This window comes from Haliaeetus leucocephalus, unplaced genomic scaffold (assembly GCF_000737465.1).
Source record: "Haliaeetus leucocephalus isolate CR32 unplaced genomic scaffold, Haliaeetus_leucocephalus-4.0 Scaffold0, whole genome shotgun sequence".
Classification (NCBI taxonomy): Eukaryota; Metazoa; Chordata; class Aves; order Accipitriformes; family Accipitridae; genus Haliaeetus; species Haliaeetus leucocephalus.
Genome location: NW_010972436.1, coordinates 8,738,017 through 8,752,785, shown reverse-complemented (window position 1 = coordinate 8,752,785; position 14,769 = coordinate 8,738,017). Strand labels below are relative to the sequence as shown.

Below are 14,769 nucleotides of genomic sequence, written 5' to 3'. Positions count from 1 at the left end.
TACATAAATCTGTGTTCTAACAGAAATGGCTATTTTAAAAGCCAGATGAAAGACAGGGACATGTCAGAGGGCAGTTCTCTTGTACTACGTCTTACTCTGAGATCAGTGAAATGCAGCCAGGCTGGACTGTCTCAAAATTTACAAACATATGAATGCATAATCTTTGTGATTATTTGTGCCTGTTTCACCCTCAGTCACCCTGGCAAGCTTTCACTAGCCCCTGAGTTTCTACATATCTTCAAGCAAACTTTGGGTTTATTGGGTTTTGCCCTTCAGTAGGTCATGTAAACATTCAACAACTACTAAATCCAAGTCCCACGCCTTTGTGCAACTCTGCCGTGGAATATTTCAATTTAAGATCAGTTCTGAGCTCAGCTTTGGTAACATCTTTGCCTGAGTTATGGGACCTTCAGAGGCAGAGGATGAAGGCACAGAGCTTGTAGCAAAACAAGAACAGATAACTGGGTGCTTTGGCCAAAACAAACCAGGACCTGCACTACTACTGACAAAGGAGGTTTATTTATTTAAATTTATTTATTTAAAATTACCTAAAATTAAACTATGAATTGTCACTATGGGTAACTTTAAGCTTCCTGGAAATAAGCTCAAGCTCTGGAGGAGCAGGACCCAGTGGATCTCAGAGCTGAGCTAACTCACCCTTGCAAGCCGCAGCCAGACCAAGTGCCTCTCTCCTGACAAGTTACAAATTATCTTGCTTGATTCATACAGCAATACTTAAAGGAGAAACAATTAAGAATCAATTTTTCCTAACTTAAATTCATTTTACAACGGTAATTAATATTTTGATATCATTACACATTTAATTCATTAAAAATGACGCCCTGATTACACACGTTAGAAGCCCCCTGCTGCCCGTGAAGGGAGGTATGAGAAGCTCCATGAAGACAATTACATCTCATTTGTGAACTGACAACATACCAGTTCTATTTCCAAGCGTGTGGTCCCCAGGAGGTCTAAGACTTTGAGGCGAGCTGACCCCCAGCACCCAGTTAAAATTGTCTGCCAGGGAATTTTGCCAGCCACATCTGCCTTTCTCAAAGGTGCAGGAAGTTCCGCATTCACTCTCGTCTGTATTATCCCCGCAGTTGTCTTCAAAATCACAGCTTTGTTCTGGTCTGTAACACTTGCCGTTCTGACATTGCCAATAGCCGTGTGAGCAGGAGCCTGAAAAGAGAAGAATGGGGGTGTCCTGGTGAATCGCATTGCCATGCATCCCAGCAAGGTTACTGGAAGGTTACCTCTGAGAAAGTTTGATATTTAAGAGGAGGAGGGTGGTCCAGAGCAATTTTATTAAAAGCCTTTGGTTCCCCTGAAGTGCCAATCCATTATCAGTTTATTTCTTTTGTATTTCGTCAAGAGATTGCATAAATAAATGACTGTTTCCCTTGTAAAGCCTTTGAGGGCAAGTTCCAGCCAGGCATTCCTTCACTAACAAAGCTTTCTAGTCTGACTTAATTGCTGACATTCTCCTTTCATGTGGTGTAGGATTAAACCATTTCATTTTAGCTGCAAAGTTGAGCTTAGTTTAGCAGCCCCAATTTGGAAGAAAAAGCTTTTCTATTTTAACTACAGAAGTTTGCCTTTTAATGGATTTCTTTTTTTTTTTTTTTTTTTTTTCCCTGTAGGCGAGTTCAGTGGGTTGAAGCTGTCCTTTTTGTGCAGTATCCCTGGCATTATTGAGGGATAATTCTGCTATTGTACAGCCTGAAAATTGTAGGACTCATTTCACAGGATCCATTTCCAAGCTTCATGTATTCATTTCAGATCAGTTTCTGAAGGGCTCTGGATAAAAAGCAGCCCCTTCAGTACATTCTCTAATCAGGAAGGGAGACACAAAATTCTGAAATGGACCCTCCCTATTTCCTTCATCCATTCCACTCTACTAGAAATAAATGCACAAGCCTAATTTTATTTAAAAATAAGAGCATCCCTATATTAGCCTATCAGACATAAAATTAAAATGTGCACATGTATGAAAGTTGTATAAGTATGGGAAGAACCTGAGTTAACTGATACTGAAAATCACATGGTGCTAAAAACCTATTTCCATTACCACTACCTTAATTTAAAGGAGGACCTGATGGAGCTAAATAAAATTCATGTAAGGCTGGGTTTTATTAAGAGGTCAGAATAACTGATTTATTAACAAAAAGAATGTAAGAGATAGGGTATTCTGTTGGTGTGTCGGCAGCCTCCATCTCTAGGACTTTGTTTATGCTAGACTCTAAATTACAAATGCCCCAAACTAAGTGAAAAACCATTGCCACACCCCTTTGCTGCAAGCTCTGGGTAAAGTGAAAGCAAGCCTTGAATGGCTACAAGTTAGCTAAAGAAAACAAGCATTAACCCCTCTTTTTAAAGTAAAAAATCCTCCTAACACATAAGTATTAAAAATAAATAATTAAATACAAATAAATACTGAAATACCATAGAAATATCTAGCAAGTTTTCCAGGGAAATTATTCATTTTTAATTCACAATTTCCTAGTAACATAAAAGTATGTATCATGTTTGCTCTAGAAGACTGCGTATGATTTGGCTTTTAACAGTTGCTCAGAGAAAGGAGGAAAAAGTCTGAGCAGAAAGCAGCAAGCCAGAATAAAAGTCTGATAATGACTTAGAAAGTCAAGAACATCAGGCAACGGTCTCCAGAGCTGGAGACAAGGAGAATGTGTAGGCTCTGACTAGAAGAAAAAGACTTGTTTGAAGTTCACAATTACAAGTTTATGAAAGCATCAGTGTGATTTTTTATTAGTACACAATCTCTGAAAATGGTCCTGGCCAAAAGAATGCAGTAATTGCATCAGTGTATCAGGCACTGTCTAATTATTGCAACCTGCAAGACAGTTGGAGTCTATCTGAAACTTCTCTCTATCAATCTGTTTCAGAATTTCAATCATCTGTGTTGTTTCCCAAAGGACAACAGAGATTTGTTACAAAATTGCTGCCTAATTTAAATGGCATCTATTTTTAGGAGCTACTTCTTATAACCCTACATTCCTTTTATGTGATTGCACTAAGAATTTAAGCATAAAATGTATTTTGTCAGCAAACTAGGAATTTAAATTTCAGGATACAGTCCATGCTTGGAAATACTTTTCCTTGCTATTCATCGTGATCAATAACTGCAATAGCTATTGCATTTTGAGCTCCCTTTGTAGCATTGCTTCCAATTTCAGGTCAGAGAAAAAGTGGAGTTGAAAAGTAGAAGACTTTGTTTTCTGAGGAAAAAACAAAAAAATCCATCTTGAATCCTGGCATGAATGAATCTTTTCAAGCATGTGTAATGAATGATATTACACTGTTTAACTGAGTCTGTAACGTGACTTGTTTCTGGATGTACTTCCATAGTATCTTTTCTCTTTAAATGACATAGTTCTAAGGCTTTATAACTGTAAAACAAAAACCCAAACAACCAAAACCCAAACCAAACACACCTATAAGAAAATGTTTTTTCTGAGCTCTCTTCCTTTCTTCCCTACTTTTTCTCAATCCTAATAATCCAAACTCTGTTATATAGGTCCTTGTGGGTATAATAGGGATATTTAATTGAGAGGAACTTCTCCTTAGCAAGGTTCAGTAACTTTTTCCTCCAGGCAGAGTTTCTTAAAGGTTATTAGCAGGTAGACTTATTGCCCTATGTGGTAACTGCATCACACACTAGGCTGCAGTGCCCCCAAAGGAGCTGTTATGTCTTTCAGATCAATAATCTCTGAACTGAGGAGGATTTACACAACAGAGGAAAACAGCTGCACCAGTCCATAATCCCCTTGTTTTATGTACCCTGAGCAAAATCAACAGATGCAACTTTTATATTTTAAAATATGCAATTAGGACAAAGATCAGTCACCTCTATTTTATAAAGGTGTTTCTCTTAAATGTATTTTGAAAAACAATGTACCTGCAAATATCAAGAGAGAAAATAATATTAACAGAGCTGAAATATGGTTTATCTTCTACATCAATGAACTTTGAATAGTAATAAAGATAACATGGTATATAGGTTGCAGCACTGAGGCAGAACAGCAATAAATTACAGAAAAGACATTCATATTAGGAAATGGGATCTATGTGTATTATTCATGTAAACTTCAAACTCTGGCAAGAATGGTTGTGTTCTCAAAGAAGTAATTCCAAAGGGGAAAAAATTATTCTTTAATTTTTGAAACCATAGCCTGTATCACAACAGGATTTTTCTATGAGATAGCTAATTTTTATATCACCCTCTATCACAGTAATAACTTTATTGCTTTTTTAGCTCCTCTCTGAAAATAAATTAAGATTTTAAATACTCTAAAATAAATTAACTCCATAAATGTACCATAAGATGATGCACAAGCACTCTTATTTATTTTTTTATTTCATTTTAGTGGATGAAGATATATGAGAAGGACTCAATTTCTTCCACTATCACTTAAAAGCTCTTGAGATCTTCAGATAATCTTTCTACATCTCTGTTCAGAAACACCTTATACTTAAAGGTAATTTTTTTATCACTCAAATTCTTTATCAGTTGTTTGTTTTCTCCACAATATTTAGTTTGCTTTTTATTTCAGGATGAGAATCCCTCATCCTTCTCTTTATAAAGGTAGTAGCTAATTTTTTTTTTTTAATGCCACTTATTACTTTACCATTAAAATTCATTACAAGTCCTCACAAGATGTTTGAACTCATATCTGAGTATGTAATGATTTCATTTTCACTCAATATTGATGAAAGCAAATTGTTTCATATTTGTTTGGATTGGCCATGAAAGATTCCTAAAGGAATTGTCTGATTACACACTTACATTGAGTGACCAAATGGAGCCTAATTAATGTAATTTATCAGAGACAAGCTTAAGAAATAGCTTGATCATGTTCTTTAATTACCTACAAGAACACAAACAGAAAGTTCTAATCTAGTAGAAAAAAAACAGCATTACGTGCTGCAAAATGGAAGTTAGTGAAGTTAAAATTAAAATAAAATGATTGAGTAATTAACCATTGAACAGATAACCAAAGACTGTGATAAATTCTCTATCAGTTAAGGGCTTTAAATAGAGGCTATTTTTTTTCCCAACAGATATGCTTTAGTTTAGCTTAAAACTATTTGATAAATCAGGGAAAACTCTAGATGAAAACATGGTTAGTGTTATACAGGAGGTTAAATTGCATATTAATAGTACTGCCTGTTGGTTTTAAAAATCAAAGTGCAGTTGTAGACCTTAATTTGCTTATATAATTATGAGAATTTATAACAGATAAACTAAATGTTTGTCCATGCCTACAGTAGCTACAAAATAGAGATGAAAATCTCATTTTTCTCCATTAGATTCCAACCTTCTTGAAGCTGGTCCTTCAAACATCTTTGCTTATTGGAAATAAATTAAGTATGATAATTAAAGTGATAAGGATAAATAAGATCAGAACTTCTAGAAAATTGCAAAAATATGATTGTATATGGGATTACACTAGTTATGACTCTATTTGTAAGCATGTAACACTTAATTCTCATAATTTAACTTGTTTCTTTTTCAGTTCTGGTTTTATATCAGCATTGCTTTAAAATCAGCAGCAAGCTAATTCATGTTTTAGAATGACAGGAAACAGATTGGTGATAAGGATATTCCAAAAGTTGTTAAACTTGCACTTCTTAAAATTATTATATTTATTGGTATCATCATCTATGTTTTCCAAACCTAAATCTAATCAAATGAATAGGATAGTTTGCAATTCTCAGAAATATCAGAATAACACATCAGTAGGCTTGAAAAGCTAGAACTGCTTCAAAACATTTTCAAAAGATTTTATTCATAATCACATAGCTAGAAGTATACCTGTTCCTATATCAAAGCTCGAGTTCCTGTAGAACCATAATCTGGTACAGAGACCAGAGTAATTAATCAGCAGGCTAAGAGTTTGACATCCCAGGGATAGGGGCTTTCTAGATAATTTAGATCTCTGAGTTTTTCCCTGCAACAGTTACTCCATTATCTTTCTTGCTCTGAGTTGACATTACTGTATGACTGAATTGTATGTGTCCTCCAAAAAAAAAAATTTTAACTAGAACATCTTTCCTCTAATATCTCACTGGTATAACCCAAGGACACAGAGTCAAGTGCTTTCATCACAGTTGATGATGCATAGTAATAATGGCTTGTCAGCACAGGAATGTGAAAAATGCATCTCATTTCAAAGCAAAGCTTTGGAAATTACAAGAATTTTTAAAGACTTTCAGAAGTTGAAGTGCTGTGAACAAAGAAGACTAAAAATCTGCTACACATTATCAGCTCTTTCTTTGTAAATAGTCTGTTTTTTCTAGGATTGAGTGCAAACATTTGAATTTTTGGTTTTGCAAGCCTCTGAAATACCTTGACATATTGATTTGCATTCTGAGCAACCAAAATTTCAAAACACAACAGCTTGAGTTCATTTGCAAAAGAGACTTTGAGAAGAAACTGTTAACCTAATTTTCTCCCATGATAAAAAGCTGTTGAAGGCTTCTCCAACAACCAAAGCTTCCTCAGTTGATTTCTTATCTTGTCCATTTCCACATACGAACACAAGAGAATTCCTTTCCAGTAATCAGATCCAGTAATATTCATCCTTAGAACCATTAAGAATAAAAAATACAAAGAGCAAGGTAGCTTATAACTGTTCATTGTTATTGCCTCTATCCATACCAGAGCAGTAAAGCATCTTTGGTCTGTTTGCTGGTACTTCAGTATTTCTCATTAGGAAAGGATGGTTATTTATCAGTCACTCAATACACTTTAAGACATACTTAATCTGTGACACATTCAGTGTGCCCTAACATTGTGCTTTGCTATATTTAAGGTTAAAAGAAATTCTGAAGGATCAGGGGAGCTGAAGGCAAGATGGGCACTCAGTGTCTCTTCATACTGAGTTTACTGGATATACTATAGCCGGGGCAGGTGAACTCTAAAAACAATATTATAAAAAATAAAAGCTTCAGTCTCAAGTGCTTAAGTGCATGCAAATGTGCATTCAATCAAAAGAAATTAAAAAAGCAGGTTTTGGCTAGAGAAGGTCTCACTAGGCCTTTTTAACTCCTCCACTATTACAGTACTGGTATACTAATACTGTCCGTAAAAGAAATGGTGCATACTTTCCCATGTTGCTTGAGTAACTCTACACCTATTTAGTCTATAAAACATGCTAGCAGGTCAGCTTAAAAGGAAGTTTTCAGTTAATCTTTTCAGATGGGAAATCCCTATGGTGAATAAGAAGAGACCTAGGCCTGGATTCATTGACAGATACTCCTTCTATTGCCATAGCATTAAGACTGTTTTGTTCCTTGCCAGAAACCCACAAGAAGATACAATACATGTTATAATGAGTATTCCAGTGCTAATCAGATGGTTTAAGTCTCAAACATAAAGAAATGGAAGGAAAACTGCTGTAACAGGACATACAGATAATGGGAACAGTGATATATCAATTCTTATATGTAATCTTCCCTTTCCAAAACCAAGCTGAAATTTAGAACCTATCTTCTTGAGGGTAGACAAAGAAATACTAAGACAAAAAGGAATCCACTTCTAGCTTTTAAACAAAGCTTTTTTGGAAATAGTACTCATCATATGCATCTACTACATTGAAGAGGATCAAATACTAACTAACCTGAAAGCTTAACTCACTCACCTGAGTTTACTCTCAGTAAATAAAATAAAATGAAATAAAACAAAAGTTTTGTTTGCCATGTTCCGGCTCAAACAAATTAAACCTAAGTATTCACCGCCTGAACTCCTTAGCAAAGACACATAAAGAAGAAATGTTCCTTAGGTATAAAATCCACAAGCCTAAAAATATGTCAAACATTTTAAAAATTTTTTTTCTTTTTTCTTTCATTTGTGACTTTTAGTAGTAGTATGCATTTTTAGGTCAAAAGGTTTAAACTCAGTCTTGCATCTCCAGCTTTCTCCCCCACCAGAAAGCTGCCAAACAACCCCATCGCCATGTGAGAATATCTTAGTGCAGCAGATCTGGAAGGAAGCCAGTCAAGCTGCCTTCTGAAGATCTCCAGCCTTGACTCCAAGTTGTAGCATGCCCTTTAGAAGTACAATTCAACAGCTCACCTAAGAAGCATTGTATAACTGTACACTGACACCTTGCCTGAGCAGCTAAATGTTATAGTGCTTTTACCAAAACCTGAACTGATGTATAACTGATGACATCTCTGCCTTAGAGCTCAAAGTGGTTTAGTTGTGACCTCCAGTTTAATGGTCCAATTTTTACCTGGTGGTTTGAAGCATGGGAGAAGGTATGGCATTTGCATTTCCTGGTGCCTAGTGCAGACTCTGATCAGTGGTTTCACTGCCTGTGTTTCTGATGGGACAAAAATCTGCAGATTGAATCTAAAAGATGGCTTGAAGTGAAGCAGAAGCCTGTTTGAACAGTTTGAACATGAGAAATGGAGTGCACAAATTCTGGATAGCTGAGGTATGTCAGAAGGGAATTTCTATAAGGAGACCAAAGGAATCCTGGGTAGACAGTGAACTAAAAGCATCTGACGATGTTATAACTCAGGCTGAAGGAGGAGAGATCTTCACTGCCTGCAGTGAATATGTGTTCCTTTCACATTCTCCACCACACTCCAAGTTGTTGCCCAAAGCATATAGTGGAAGGCAGAGCTGCAGTGCAGTGATAAATCCTCTTTGTACAACTTGCCGGAGCTGCCAGGCTGTGCTCAGTAAATGTGACAGCTGGAAAATGCTTCCCTCAAATCCCACTCAAAGCCTGACCAAGCAGCTCTCATTTACAGTCACAGCCCTGACTCTGAGACCAGAGGGCAGGACACTCTCCAGGACAGATCTAACCTAGGTGAGAGAAGGCTGTGGACATGAGGGCCCAGAACTTGAGAAATGCTGATTCCACAGCTGGAAGTATAAACCAAAATACTATTAGAAACCCCTTCTCTGGCAAATAAAGGCATGAAAAAAGACATGGCTTAAGCAGTAAAACTACAAAATAGTCACTGAGCGATTGGATTACATGTCCACAGAACCTCAGATATCTCTTCCAGGAATTGACATTTTCTTTGACAAGTTAGACACTATGAGGTGTCCAGGAATGGCTTTAAATTGGCATAAGACTGTTCACTATTCAAAGGGGAAGATAACAAATTATGTATATCTATTATCATTTGGGAATCTCTACTATTTATGAATGTCAACCTATTCCCTTAAATCAGTATTAATATTCAACAATTCAAATGTAAATTACAAAGGAAACTGCTCTGGAATATTCTCAGTTACGTACAGATGGGATGAAAGCACAAAAGAGCTGCAAGAAACATAATTGCACAGAATTTCTATCCACAATTACAGCATTTAAGCACAGCTATGTTTAAACTCTTTAGCAATACTTGAGTAAGAGTCAGGTGCAGAAGAAACTAAAAAAGTTCAAAACTGATTAAATTGAATCTCATGACCCCTATGAATCCTTCATCTCTCATTGCTCAGAAGGAATAAGTTTCAGGATTACTGTATTTACCATATGGTATTACAAAACTATCTATATTAGACAGAATGCTATAGTGAGCTGAAGAGGACACAATGATTAAAAGATTTTATTGATGTCTTGAAAAACCTTCCACACACCTTTAAGCCTCCGCTGGAGAGGTCAATAGGAAAATGAAAAATGGATTATGCTTGATGGAAAGGAAAGATACCAACAAACTCCTCAATCACTCAGTATCTCATAGAAACGTAGCTTCTAATATGGTCAGCTTTTCCCTTTCCTCTATATTACAGTCATGTTTGTTCTCAGACAATGAAAGAAAAAGATAAGAAATATACCTATAAAGTCAGCATAGGTGGTTTGAGGTGAGATTCTGCAAGTAACAACAATTGCATTTGGAACCTGTACGCTCTAATGTCACTTATACTGTTAATGTCTCCTAACATGATTAAGTAGTCCTATTCCTTATTTTTTTCCAGTCAGCATGAACGATTAAGACAAAATCACTTTTTATTGATTATCCTCATTTAACATTAGTCCAATACAGCACAACCATTTATTCCCCAAAGCAATAATAGCTTTATTAACTTTACCTTGATTCAGTATGTTCACATTTAGTAGCACTCTTGAGGTAAGCAAATAGCAGCACATAAGCTTAGCAAGTGACTGAACAAGGAAACAGCAGAACAGTTTATGGTCAGAAAGAGAGCCCTGATGAAACTGTTTTATCCCACTTCATAGGAACCTGGGTTTTAAAGGAAATTGCTCAAATCACTAGGTCTAGTTCACTTTTATGAAAGGCAACAATCTCAAGCAATTCCTCTGCCTTCAATATAATCAGTAACTTTCTCCATTGCTGCTACCGAAAGGCTATTTTTCGGTTTTCAGATAAGGGACCCTGTTAGTACCTAGCCTAAATTTATTCATGACCAGTTCAGATACACTGAGTTGTATGCAAGCTCTGCCATTCAGCTCTCCTCCACTTGGAAAGGAAGGGAAGGGAAACAGAAGAAAGTACAAACAGATCTGAAACCCAAACCCCAGTACTACTCAAACCCATCATATTTACCTGGCCTAAACCTTCATCTGAAAGTCCAACAGAAGCTGAATACTTCCTTATGCCAACCTTCTTCTGAAGCCTAGCCACACAATACTAGACAACTTCAAAATACAGAAGAATAGTTTTCTATCTATGGCTGTGTCAAAACCATGAGAAAGACTTCTCCCCTGGCATTTCTGTTTGTGACAAACTAGGTCTCACTAATTTGAAGCTGGGCACCCAAATTCAAGATTTTTAAAAAATCTAAAATAGGGCTCCAAGTCTTTCAAAGTTCATAAATGAGTAGATCATGTTTTGTATGCGCTAGAATACTGAATACTGGCCTGGCTAACCAGGCTCTCAAATTAGCAATTTCAGCTCTTAGAACTCTTTATCTCCACTAAGAGGCAAACCTTCTCTCAAAACTCAGAGTCTCAATCCCCGGTCCTTCAGGGACAGAAGGAAAGAATTGTAGTAAGGCTGGCTTATAGCAGCCTTACTACTTTAGCTTCATGACTGGAATAGCTTTTAGACCAATGTATAGCATCTACTTGGACATCATCTTCTTGGGCATTTACATTTGGATGCATCTGTACATCTTGTAAAAGTCGGTATACAGAATCACACAAGCATTCTTCAAAGAAATTTATTCTGAAGGGAGTAAGCTGTAGGATATGTATGAATCCATCACTGTCCCTGCCTGGCACAACAGAACAGCAATAGCTCTGCTATAGAAAGGATCTTTTCCTCTTTGTATGAAGAGAGAGGCAAGATTTTCACTTAAGATAGAATTTATTGAGGATTTGTTATCCTATTGCAAAAAAGTTAAGAATAACAATAAAGTTTCTCTCCTGAATAGTGAATCTTTATTTGCTGTGTCAGCTACTGTTTATTCCTGATCACTAGACAAAGTAACTTGTTATCTATCGTCCTAATTAGGTTTTATATATACCACTAAAACATTTGTGTTAAGAATTGTGAATAAATGATAAGTAGGCTTAAAAGCTTATGACCAAAATCATGCCTAAGTTTATCATCATAGAATAATTATAACTTGCTATTGATATTGTCACTTGAAAGGGGACCAGCGTAGCTGTTATGCTTTTTCTTAGTAGGGAAATACTTTCTTTAGAACAGATGTTCTGCTTGCACAGAATCTTTAGGTATGTGCTGGTTTTCTTGCAGAAGCATGAAAAATGTCAAAATATCATAAGGAGAGATATTTCAGCCATGTTTCCCAAGTTTACAGTCTCAAACAGTTTGACAATTAGAAGTCAGTGTTTGCTCTAGGACTGTGCAAGCGGTTCTGTATATAGATATGCAGGGGAGAAACACAAGTATGTGTTCTCTTGGGAGGGACAAAGTAGATATAACTCCTGGTCTGGTGGACAGGCTGTTAATTTTTATTCATAATTGGCTATTAAATGGCCACAGTTAATTCCTGTTGATGAATGTCACATTTCTGTTTTTAAAAAGTTCAAATAGAAATTTGCTAAATGAGAAACTATTAAGTCAAATTTAGACACAAAGAGTTGTTCTAGATAAACATTTGCTTTGCAAGACCTTCCTTCATCTAAAATGGAAGTATATAACATTTTAAAGATATTTTTTTCCCCAACCCTTTCTCTCTGCTGTCCTTCCCTCTAGGATAACATATCTTGTTCTGTCCATTGTGATCTTCAGTACATATGAAAAGAAGAACAACTAATGCTTGCAATTAAACTGTTTTAATTAACTAGTTAATTATATGAAGTATGCATAGTAATGATGATTGTGAGTCTCAAAATATTTTAGGTGAACAACCTGGATTAATTAATACTGAGATTCAGAAACTAATCTTTCATTCATTGTTATTGGACCTTATTCTGTGGTCATTTATCATAGTATAAAACTTGTGTTTCAGCTTCCAGTTTCACTCAGTTCTCTATCTGGTTAGCTATTACATATTTAGAATAAAAGTATGTTACTATAATTCTTCAGAAAACTAGGATTACTCTTACAAAAAAAAAATTACATTGACATTCTGGGTCTCATTCACTGAAATTGGTATCAAATTTCTTCTGATGTAACACTTTGTCTTACCACATCATCCCCAAATTCATCCCATACAATAGGTTGATTTTTGTAGAAAATAATTTCTCAAGTCAGTTTTCATCATGCTAATAAAAGAATTTTTGATATCACATCTTAAAGTGCTTGTGCATTCTCTATCTAGTTACACAAAATGCTCCAGATAACATTCAACAAAATATGTGCTCATAAACTATATTGTTCTACAAATTTAAGAATACATTCAACTAGTGAAAAGATCTGGAATAAAAAAAACAGTAGAATTTGAGCAGCAAAATTATGGAAAATGCTTCATGTGTTTGGAAAAGTTTTTCTTACAACTCCATATAATTGCAAATAGCTCCGTAAAACATAGGCGATAAACAGAAAACTGGAAAATATCATAACCTACACAAATGCAAAGGCGTCTGTTAGAAGACCGACATTTGGCTATTGTGCTAGCAGCAGACCATGTAACTTAATTCAGCCTTATGGAATGACATTTAATACAAATATTAGTTCAGAAACCTTTCTGTCAAACAAGGCACACTCTAGTCTTTGCAAAATATGTAAATGATGTTTACATATCCTCAAGCTGAGCTGTAATAGCATCAAAGTAAAGATGTCATAGATAAAGCTTTATACAGTCAATTCATAAAGACTTTTATCAAGATAAAAATCTTGTACTAGGTGTCTGTAAAAAATGGCAGTGCTGGATAGAACACACAGAATATTAAAGTCTATCATTAGTTCAATTACACTAAAGTCCTTAAAAAAATAAAAGATCTTCGAAGTAAACATAGACTAAACAAGAAAGCACATTTGAAGGCCTTCTCCCATAACAGCTATGAATTATTTCTAATCTCTTAATTTCTAGTATTTCAAAGGCAGTATTCTGACCTTTTAAATTTTCCTCTGAATCTGACCTGGTATAAGCCATCATCTTCAACCTCTGCTGTGAAACCTTTGCACAGTGATACTGGAGGCATTAGTTTCCATAGTATTACCTGTCAGAGACCATTCAGCGTAAGTCTAATGTCTTGAATCTAATTTAGTGTCTCCTTAATGCCTCAGTCTCAAATACTTGCAGTATCTGGGTGTGCAATAGTTTTACTGCAGTTTCAAAATGGGGATCACCTGGTCTAAGACAACAAAAGGAGAGACTGAAGGCCTGAGGTGACACCTTGTGAAAGCAGATGAAAGAAGCAAGAGGACTTCAAAGGGAGAAGATTTAGAATAGAACAGAAGAATCTAATGAAGACAAAATCTCATCTCTGTGAGGCGGATGTGAAAGGGAAATGCTAATAGAGCCACCCAGAGTGGCAGGCTGCAGCCACTGAACATGACCAGAAGCAGATGGCACAGGGAGAGGACATAATGCACCGCCATCCCACAACAACTGCTTAGCCTACAGTTAAACAAGTGCGTGTCACATCCCATAGATGAGATACTGCACCAGCGTTATGGGAAACATTCCATATCTTCCAGCACCGTGACACTGTCAACCTAATGGCTCATCACTTGGCAGTCATTTCTCCTTAACCTAGCAGCAAGGCAACTCAGAAAACATTTCTGATAAAGCAAATCTAAACCAGCCTAGGAAAAGAAAGAGACCTGCATGAGACGATGAAAATAAAACTATGTCAAAAAGAGTTCGAAAATAAAAACTTAGATGGCATTCAGCTCACAAAGAGACATACGCCTTTATGTTTACATGTAGGCAAGCTAAATGTCTAAGTTGCCTTTAAAACTGATGGGGATCTGGTTGGTAACAATCGTTGGACTTCAAAGAGTGATCATGTCATGCTAAAATGGAAACCTGGAGTTTTAATTGGTTGCCCACACATATAGCCTTTCAAAATGTGTAAGACATCATTCCTTGTCACCAGCTACAATCCCTGAAGGGCATGTACTTTCCATACATCCTCTTATACACCTGTCAGCACTGTGGGGATTTCCTAGACACCCTGCTCCATCACAAACAACAATAGATGCCTTTATGTGTGCATTTCAGTTGTGTCAAGCGGCTGGGCAGCAAAAAAGCAATATAGTACATCTACTGTAATTGGAGTTTAGATGCCTGACACATCTTGAGTACACCTAGATGTACACGACATCTGATCTGAGTCTTAACTTGGAGCTGAATCCCACTCTAAATATTTCAAGTCTTGGATAAATCTGATAAAATTTGTATTT

General features: G+C 36.1%; 1 protein-coding gene across 1 annotated transcript in view; it reads right to left on the bottom strand.

The window, feature by feature from the left end:
- The window catches only part of MALRD1 (MAM and LDL receptor class A domain containing 1), a 295,191-nt gene that overhangs the window by 142,010 nt on the left and 138,412 nt on the right, over positions 1-14,769 (bottom strand). Inside the window, exon 26 of the mRNA XM_010562756.1 lies at positions 940-1,185. Coding sequence (XP_010561058.1) covers positions 940-1,185 — 246 coding nt within the window. The remainder of the gene's footprint in view (positions 1-939; positions 1,186-14,769) is intronic.